This window comes from Anopheles bellator, chromosome 2 (assembly GCF_943735745.2).
Source record: "Anopheles bellator chromosome 2, idAnoBellAS_SP24_06.2, whole genome shotgun sequence".
Classification (NCBI taxonomy): domain Eukaryota; kingdom Metazoa; phylum Arthropoda; class Insecta; order Diptera; family Culicidae; genus Anopheles; species Anopheles bellator.
Window position 1 is genome coordinate 44839657 of NC_071286.1, and position 9596 is coordinate 44849252.

Here is a 9596-nt window from a genome sequence, read left to right on the forward strand (position 1 = left end):
TCAATGCATGAATGCAACTATGTTGTTATTTTGGAGTCGCGCTCAAAGCATGAATATAACTATGTTGCCTTTTCGAAGTCATGCTAACAGTCGGGGTGGTGTTAACTGTTTATGCTCACCAATGTTTATGCTTGGTATTGTGCTAACTTGTATGGGATACTATTTCGAGCCTCAACGATATGTTCAAATATGTTTTTTTGTGATTGGCGATTGTTGTTTATTTAGATTTTCAGAATTTACGCAATGTAAGGAACGGTAATTATTTTATTGAAAAAGGTCTTAAATTTTACTACCTCTACTATTCTCTACTATACCTCTATTATACTATACTAGTACTCTATACCTCTAAATTCTCTACTATGATGAAATTTAATCCAAAGGAGGAGAACAATTGAATTGAATTCAATTCAATTGAAAAACAAAAAACCGGGTTTTTGGTAATTTTCACATTCAAATTTGATAGCCTTTCTCGAGATGAATAGATTTATTGACCGTCGTCATAACATCATTGACGCATTTTTACTCTGCGAATACGTTTTCATCCCCTTTAAACATAGTACTGACATGATTGGCTGTGAAGCTAATGTCGGTATCCTATGTCACGTTGCTGGCATGCCATTTGTATTATCTGTCATGAACAGATTATGAAAGTAAAAAAATAAGTTTTGTGAGATGCCAAAACTTATATAGTGCGTGCATCTTGAGAGGCTTCAACTTTATCGTTTCGCGCAAAGAGACACAAGCAAAAATTTGAAGAACTTGAAACGTTCTTCAAAAAGCAACAATGAAAATGTAACGTATACCAGATAACAATGGAATCCACTGAACAATAGTGCCCACTAAATCAATTAAATCATCGATTGTCCCACCTTGAGGCCGCTGGCCACGTGCCGAGATCAATTCAGTTTCCGCTTATCTGGACAAGTGACTGACTTGAGTGACGATTAAACGGTGCTGCCCGTGCCATAATAACGTTTTCTTCGTACAACGACCCGGCCGACCACTCCTCGAGGCACGTCGAGGTGCAGGCGGAATAGTGCAAGAAAACCCGGCGGACGCACGGCATCTCGCTCCGGTGGTTCATTAGCATACTGAATTCGCCAGGGGGTCGACAAACCGGTACATGCTGTGGGTGGAAACGTTTGCCCTGTGCTTCGGCAGTTTAGGGAGCAGCCGCATGCCGAAGCCCACTCAAAGTGACCACTCGAAGCAACAATGGTCAGATTGCAATCAAGCACGGATCACTGGGGTACATCGATTTTTTGAAGTAGTTTGCCGAGGCTCCAGTGCTGCTTCTTGTTCAGTGGGCCATCTTCCGTGGCGGCCATATCATGAACCGTCCCCGGTACAGTACCTTTCTAGGGCCCTTCTTGCGGGCCAAAGCGACCGACCGAGGAGAAGGAGCTGTGATGGGTTTGGCCGTTTGAAGTGTTTCCCGAAAGCGTGCAGTTGATTATGCAAAACCAATCATCTGACTAGCACCTGGTATCCCTGGGCAGCCGTTCCGAGTCCTGCTGCTGCTCCGGCCCCATCACAGCACGCACCCGAACCCGTGCGGAACACTTTGATCCTGGCATCGAAGCGTGGCACCGTAATTACTTCATTCGCAGTCACCCAACCATTCCTGGCCGGAGGTGAACGCGAGCGACGGGGCGAATCGGCTTTGCGGAAGTGAACCGATCCATCGGTACCGGAAACTGATTTCAATCCGCACTCAGAAATCTTCGCACCCGTGTGTCACGGTGTTTTTCGCCATTTCGCCTTCGCGCAACATACTGCCATCGTTGATGCTCCAACGAATCCTACAGGATTCACGAACCGGTTGAATGGGCCGGAGATCGGTTTGGCGTTTTAACGCCACACCATAAAACGCCGCAAGGATCCACACTCGCGCTGTGGAAGATGCTAATCGCCAATCGCTCCGTTCGTTCTACGGTGCGAAGATTACGGAGCTGTAAAATGTGGTTATGGTCAAGTTTTGACATCGCTTTATAAAACGGGACCGAACAAACTTGCTTCAAACACACACAGTGAAATTGATCCCAAGTAACAGGTTCCGCGTTCCCCACTGCAATCAGCACGCGGCACACGGGTGTTCGTGACAGGCTATCGATGTTGTGTAATCGCTATCCCCGCTAGTGCCGGGCACCGCATGCAATCCGATCCGATCCGGCCCCATTTTTTGGGTGGCCAACCGTGATTCCAGCTCCGGGGAGTCGGTCAGGTCGGGCGGTCGACAAAATAGGTCACTCGAAACGATAATCACCACACCATGACCACACTGCACGGAGAGTGTCCGGCAGAGGCCGAGTCCCCGCCGTGACGGCGGGGCAAAGTGGCCCGGCCGGATCAAAAATTACGCAGATTCATGATGGGGTGAGGTGGGATCGGTGGTCTTGTTTTGTGTGGTCGATGTTTGTGGTCGATGTTGGAGGGATTCTGGGTCGCCGGCTTTTTTGCGCTCTCCCTTTGGTTTCGCTCCGTCCTCGGACACCATGCACCGCGCATTCAAAGCCGCCCGAGCATGAAACGAGGCCCCCGCTCTTCGCAGCGCGTTGTCTGTTCCGTATTTTCCCTGCCCACCGCCAGGCCGCCTCCAGCTTGGTCTCTTAGCGCAGGATGGCTCGGGTGATTCGTAAGGCTGGGTTGGGAACGCTCGAACGTAGTTACGGGGTTTTGAAATGAAACACAATGGAAAACAGATATATTTTTCTACTGTTTTTTTCATTCTTGTCGTTGGTGAAATCATTTTCATACAAAGTTTTGTTAAAACTTTACTTCAATCAATGTTAATATTAACATTTTTGCAAACAATTCCTTTTTGAGAAGCAGAATACCATTGCTTTCGTGTGTAAATTTTGTTTGTATTTGTTTTAAGTTTTTTTTACTTAATAACTGTATGAATTAATTGTACTATTAGTGCGTAACAGTACCTAGTTTGTTTCACTTACGCTTTCCATGAATATATATAAAAACATATATTTTGACCGTTCTTGCTCCTGTTGTTTATTTGGTACACTCGAAACATAAAAAGCGTATTCCTTTTCCATGTCTTTTAAGCATTGTGTTTTGAAACTTTTTGCTGTTTGTCAGTTTGATTAATGTTTGTTGTTCGCTTTAGTTCAGTCTATTCAATTAGTTACAAAATTCATTTGTTAATTAAATTCAAACCAAAATTAAATTAACATTTTGTTGATGTTTTGGTGGAAACTATTTCCCTTTTATTATTAAAAAGTAGTGATTTACCAATATTTACTACTACTGAATCGTGGCTACTTTCGAATTAACTTAATATTTTAACGAGCGAAAGAACGGGACCAAGAGAAAAACAAAAAAAGACAAAGAGATGCGCAAAAGACACAGAATGATAAAGAGAGAGAGAGAGAGACAGACAGAGAGAGTCAAGAGAAAAGCACAAATTGCAGAGAGAGAAGAGAAAACCTCACTCTAGTTGCCGTGCACTCGGAAGCACTATTCGGAAGCAAGTTTTGTCTTCCCGCGGGCAGCACGCTTCTATCAGGACGTTGCTGATGCAGTCAACCGGAAGTAGGTCAGGATGGAGCGCAAAAAAAACAGGAACAGAACGGAAAGACCAGCAAAGAGGGAGCTCTCGGATAAAGTTTTGCTTCAACAAATCAGAAAGGGGTCCGAGGGCAACGGGTTATTTGATGTAGTGTGAGTGCCCTGCTCGAACCTAGTGCAGCGAGATTACTAATGGAAAAAACGGAAACACAGTACACATACACATACTCACACAAACAATAGGGAATTCGAGTCAAGCCCGAGGCTTAGCAGCAGGCGACCTGAAAGGATTTCGATGTAATACCTGGCACCAGCCAGCCCTGGCAAGGCATCCGAGGGCCACGGACACATCCCTCATTTGCTCGAAAGGCGGGATGGTGTGGTGTGTCCGTTCGGAATCAATCCCTGAACCGTCAGTTCGGCGGTGGGCAGGCGGTTGGATGGCGGTCCTGTGGCCTGTCGACACGAAGCCAGCTGCTTCGGCCGTGCCGTCGAGCCGTTTCGTGAAACAATTGCCAGTAATGAACTGTGGGAATGTTTGCGTTTGAGGAAACTCAACACCGGTGCACCCAGATGAGAAACCTTAGCGTCCGCTCGGAAATGGTTCGACGCTTGCGGCGAAAAGCGCTTTTGTGACCCACAAAACAAAGCGGATGGAAAATTATCGAACATGGCTTGGAAAATTGGGGAAGCAGTAACCAGCAGTCTGAGTTTTGTATAGTTTCGTTAACCTTTCCTTTAGACCGATGCCCGATCTTACAAAGTGTGGAGAAGACGTCGCGGAAAGATGACGCTCGGTGCCGCTGAATTTGATTAACATTGTTTGGAAGGACCTGAAGTCCCCATGTTCGTGCTGTCGCAGAATTTTTGTAGGAACCGCTTTGTAAGGGAAGAACTGTGCCAAGAAATCAAACTGAACTTCCAGGGACATGCTATAATCTGTGTGCATGCGAACGGCAAAGGGACGGTGTTGTTGGGAATAGTTTGTGTGCGATTAATATAATGCAAATTAACACATAAAAACATAAAAAATGGCTGCTTTTAAATGTGCATCAATTTAAAACGTTTTGTAAATCCACAGGGCTTGTTGTAGTCAATATTAAGCCTAGAGGTAAAGAATTCGCGCTTGAATGTACTAAGGTACCAAGATATATAGTTGAAACACTTTTCATTCGGTGGAAAATATAAAACACGAATATTCCTCAGCAGCGCTGCTAGCGAAGCTCGGTGTAGTGTAATAAATATTATCGAGTCAAGCTGATGCTACGGCCGCAACGGTGTTGACTCTCCTTGCAGGCCGGTTCCTAATAAACTTTTTTTGCGAACATTTTTACTTCTACTCATACGAACAAGGTCTAGCAGCAAAGCAGTGATGGTCGCCACCGAGCTCGCCCCGATTCGCTTAACTTGTGGGAACGAACAAAAAAAAACAAAATAATAATAATGCTTCTTGTTTATCTTGCCCACCGGAGGATATCGTTGTAAAAATCAACGCGATCGTAAAGAAGAAAGTTTTGTTGGTTCGCTCACACGACCCCTGGAGGCTCTGGATTCGGGACACGTGTCGGGCAGCGCCAGCCAAGTCAACCTTTCGCTGGTGTTATTAAAAATATTTTATAAACTCGGGTCTGATCGTAGCTTGGTTTTTAGGTGAATGGGCTAACCAGACCTGGGGGTGAATATTACTTTACGTACTCTATGCTATGCTAGATAAATATTTAAGTTGAAAGCGTGGTTCGTTACGCATACAGTCTCTGAAATCACCCGATTATTGGGCAAAGTGCCTCTCTTTTGGCTCTGCTTTAATATAATCATAAAAAAATCGAAGGTTGAACAGCGAACATAATGGATTTGGAAGAATTAGCTAACATTGATATTTCTTCAGAAATGAAGAAAGGACATCTTCAAAGGACTAATGCCCTGTACGCACGCCCTAGAGAAGGGTTCCAAAGCAATCAATTCGGACTGTCTTGGCGTGCAAAAAACTGGAGGCCATCCACTTGCCAAACTCTAATACTCGTTGGGTTGCGGAAAGTTTTCCCTCAGGTTTTTCCCTTTACTCTGATTCGATTCGAGTGGTCTGTGGAGTTTTGCTTATTAATTCCACAGCCAATATTGAACAAAAAAGTCCAAATGGCTTTTAAGTGTGGTGAAGATTGGGAAGATATGGGTTTGTTGTAAAAAAGGAACTAGAATATCCACAAACTTCTTATGGAAAGGGACCAGCATGCCAGGAAAGATCGGCAGCTAGGAACGTACTTTAAAGTTTAAATAAAAATCGATCACCTTCGTGCACCTTCGGTGGGCCGGAAGGCTCTCGGGCGCTTCTAATGTTCCTCCAGCGGGAAAAAGTTTTCACATCGCGTGAAAAGTTCCGAAGCTCTCCAGCAAGGGCTCTCCTTCACGTTAACGGCGGAACTGGTGACAGTACGGATGTCCAAAACGGGAACGGGTGCGCGTGTATTGATCCTGCGACCGGGTCCCGAGGGTTTCGTGGACAGTACCAGCAAAGGCCCGAACCGTGTCCGACCCAGCCCTGTACCCATTACAACCTTACGGCCGCCGTTTCACACTGTCCGTTAAGATCGGCCGGAAAAACGAGCCGAAAGCGAAACATCGACATTGCCAAACGGGAAATTGAAATTCCCCGGAAAAAAACCACAGAACAAAAGCTCAACAAGTTTTTGGCAGAAAATAGGTAAATTTTGACTCGGCTCGCGTAATCGAGATTTTTTTGCCCATCGGGGAAATCGGCTCGGCAACGGCAACCAGTGTTGCTGGCCGGCTTTTTTCCTTTTTTATGATGTTAGAGTGGTACGCAATTAGGAGTTCTGAGAAGAACCGAGCATAAATCCTAATCGTGGCCCCGCGCGCGGTCGAATTGGTTTGGGCTTTTTAGCGAGTTCCCTGCCTTCTTCAATATGGGGAGACGTTGTGGCCAAAAAGTGGGGTGTCGGTGGATATGGATATGAGCAGAACCGCTTAAGACGTACTTTTCGCGGGAGTGAAGAAGCATAAAAGCTTAACGCCCATTGAGCAACATTCTTGATAATGGCGCTTGAAGAGAGGCTTCAGCAATCACGAACGAAACGAGTGCGGGACAGGCGCGAAATCCAGCTCAGGAGCGTTGCACAGGGTTGCAGAAAGAGTTGATTGCGGAACACACTGGCCAAAATCGGTACACAGTTTGAGTTGTGCGGAACGTACCTGGATCTCCGCGAATACCATTCGGGTCGGTGAGCTACCAACTTTTTACACTTCCGTCGTTACGGACACTCTTCTTGGGGCCTCGCTACGAAATCCACATGCAGCCACAAACCGTGAAGATTCTGACGCAAGTGAGTGTAAGATATGGTAACGTTTGATCGTTAAAATGAATTTTAATGAACATTAAAACGGAAGCACTGCTTCTCAGGCGAGTCCTGGGCGACCCCTCGGCCCAACACCTGGCGCTGGTTTATGCTCCTGGCTAGGATTAAAATCGAGCGCGATCGGACGCCTCGCGTTGCCGTCGCGGACTAGGTGGAATGAAGAGTCAAATGGACGAGGACGAGAATTTATGTTCATTACTATCGTTACGGACGGTTGGGGATTCCGCGAAGCCGTCTCACACAGTTATGCTCTAGTATGCTATTGGAGCATTGAAAAACGGCCATTTTCTTTGGGTGTGTTTCGATTAAAGACCATTACTTCTAACGGACGACCGCCGCCTGTGTAGTCACAACTCGTTGAACAGTGTAGGATCCTCACTTAGAGCTCTCTCTCTCTCACTCTTTTCTTTTCTTTACTCCAACACGGAACACGAGCAATAATCGAATCGGGAGGGCGTCTGATAGCGGAACAGCACGCCCAGATTGAGATCATTTTCTCATCGCTCAGACTCATGGGGGGGCCCGTAAACCCGTTCCAAGAAAGTGTCTGGTGATAATCATCATTATTCGCACCATTTCCTCGCTGATCTATCGGCCCGGTGCCCACCTTTTCGCTGATGGGTGGTGGTGATGGTTTCGAAATTTGCCTCGCGGTGTCGTTGCGCTAACGAGCGCGATGAGTAGATACCGCCACTCGGGGGACACCTCATTGTCAGCGGGCGACATCCGGGCGACCACCTGACGACGACGGTGACGGTGACGACGACGATGGCCAAGCAGGGCAATTCGCGAACCGTAATGAACTCATAATCACGTCCATAAATCACGGTCTCATAAAACCGGCAGCAGGCTGGCCGGCTTGTAGGCCGCCGTGGCCTAAAGTTCACCTCCCGCAAGGATCCTCCCAAGGGGGAGTATTCGTCAATCTCCATTTCGCTTAGCAAATGGATCACAACCGGTCGGGCCCCCGGTGGCTGGTGGCTGGTCGATCGGAGGCACAATGTTTAATATTGCCAGCGACCCCGACGATGGTGGCTGGGTGCTGAAGATTGAAGAACCATCAAGCGCACCAACCGGCAATGCCCGTCATTCAGAGGCTTTGGTAAGCCGTCGTTTTTCGTACACCGGTCTCTATTGGTTACGGGCGGCGGCAAGAAACTTTCATCGAATTAATTGTGCCCGAAGGTGAGGTAGGGAAACCGATTACCGTCACTCTGTTCGGCAAACCCGATATTGTCACGAAAGGGAGCAAGAAATTTAATATTGCTTCATAGTCTAGGCGGCAGCGTTCCTGAGCATCACGTCGGTGGTTTGAGTTCGAGACGCATTTTCACACCACTGTTTTCGAATGCGTGTATTCTTAGCTGTGTGTTAGGGAGATGTTTTGTGAATTTTTGCAGTGTGGGAAGGATTTAATTGTGTGTCCTTACCGTGCTGTAGCTGATGAGATACTGCCCCCGTGGAGTCGTTGGTGGTGGTGGGCTTCGAGCAGAGGGAAAACATTTTCACTCCAGGGTCCTCGGCGTCGTCGTAGAAGATATGTTTATCAGGCCTCTTTGTGGCAAGTTACTTCTGGCAAGTGTTTGGCGGCAGCATTCAACCAAGGCACCAAGGCCGGCAGATGAAGTACGAGATCCACTCACAATCGATCACTCCGAACGTTAAGAGCTAATGGCGCTCGCTCCCGGAACACTCCGCTGTGGGTGGACCAAGCGATGCAAGTGACAGTCGGTGACCGGAAACGATCATTATCCCCGTCACTCAGCTGTAGCCACTGGCGAGTCACGCCGGAAGGGTGATTTGGACCATATTTAAAAGCTCACGTCGTCGTAACAGCGCACCACTAACGACAGGCACTCAATGACGAATTGGGCACATTTTCTAACGAAACAACGACATACACACACGAACACAAGGGGAATCCAAAAATGCCGGTGGTCAGTATTGCGGTGCGATTTTTAGAGTATGTTCGGCTTCGGTCGAAGAAGGTGTTTTCTGGGTGGACAATTCCAAATTAGACCAAAAAGTAAAAACCGCACGATTCCGTATACACAAACACGCACACCGTTGTACGGAGAGCCGAAGGAAGACTAGAAATGGCGTGTCCGATGCTGTGGGTCGCAGGACGTTTGTGCGGAGTGAAGGTACGGCTTCCGGTTGCTCCGGTTTGCGATGTCCCGATGCTGCCGGCCGACACTAGACTGAACCGATGAATGGAAATTTTGTGCCGATCGGCTCGTCGTTGTCAGTACTCTGGGAAGGATCGGCTTCGGACGGATATTGTGCGCGCTGAGAGCTTCTCTGTCTCGGGTGTTCCACTTAGGGAGTGTCGTTGGTTGTTATTATGAATGAAGGTTCGCAGGCGACGGCCACGTCAAGTGCTCTGCTGAGAGAGCGCACAGACGGGATATTTTCTTTCCGATTCAAACTGTAACTGTTAACGTTTTGTACAACGTTTCTAGGTGATATTCATTGACTGTTGTTACGGTCTAGTAATATCCTAGACTAAAAATATTATCAATTCATTGACTCTTTTTTACAAAAAATCTATAAAAGACACAAATGCTAAAAATAAATGAACAACGGTTTATACAGAAGTAAAACGAGAAGCCCACATCGAGCCCTACTACTGATAAAATTGAGTTTTTTAAAACAGTTTGAGTTTAACAAAATTGCGTGTGGCTGTAGGTGGGTCGAATGGCA

At 46.9% G+C, this 9596-nt stretch overlaps 1 protein-coding gene across 1 annotated transcript in view; it reads right to left on the reverse strand.

The window, feature by feature from the left end:
• The window catches only part of LOC131207589 (uncharacterized), a 37774-nt gene extending 29378 nt beyond the window's left edge, over nt 1-8396 (reverse strand). The window contains exon 1 of the mRNA XM_058200209.1: nt 8324-8396. Within this exon, the coding sequence (XP_058056192.1) occupies nt 8324-8396 (73 nt within the window). The remainder of the gene's footprint in view (nt 1-8323) is intronic.
• Nucleotides 8397-9596: the final 1200 nt, after the last annotated feature.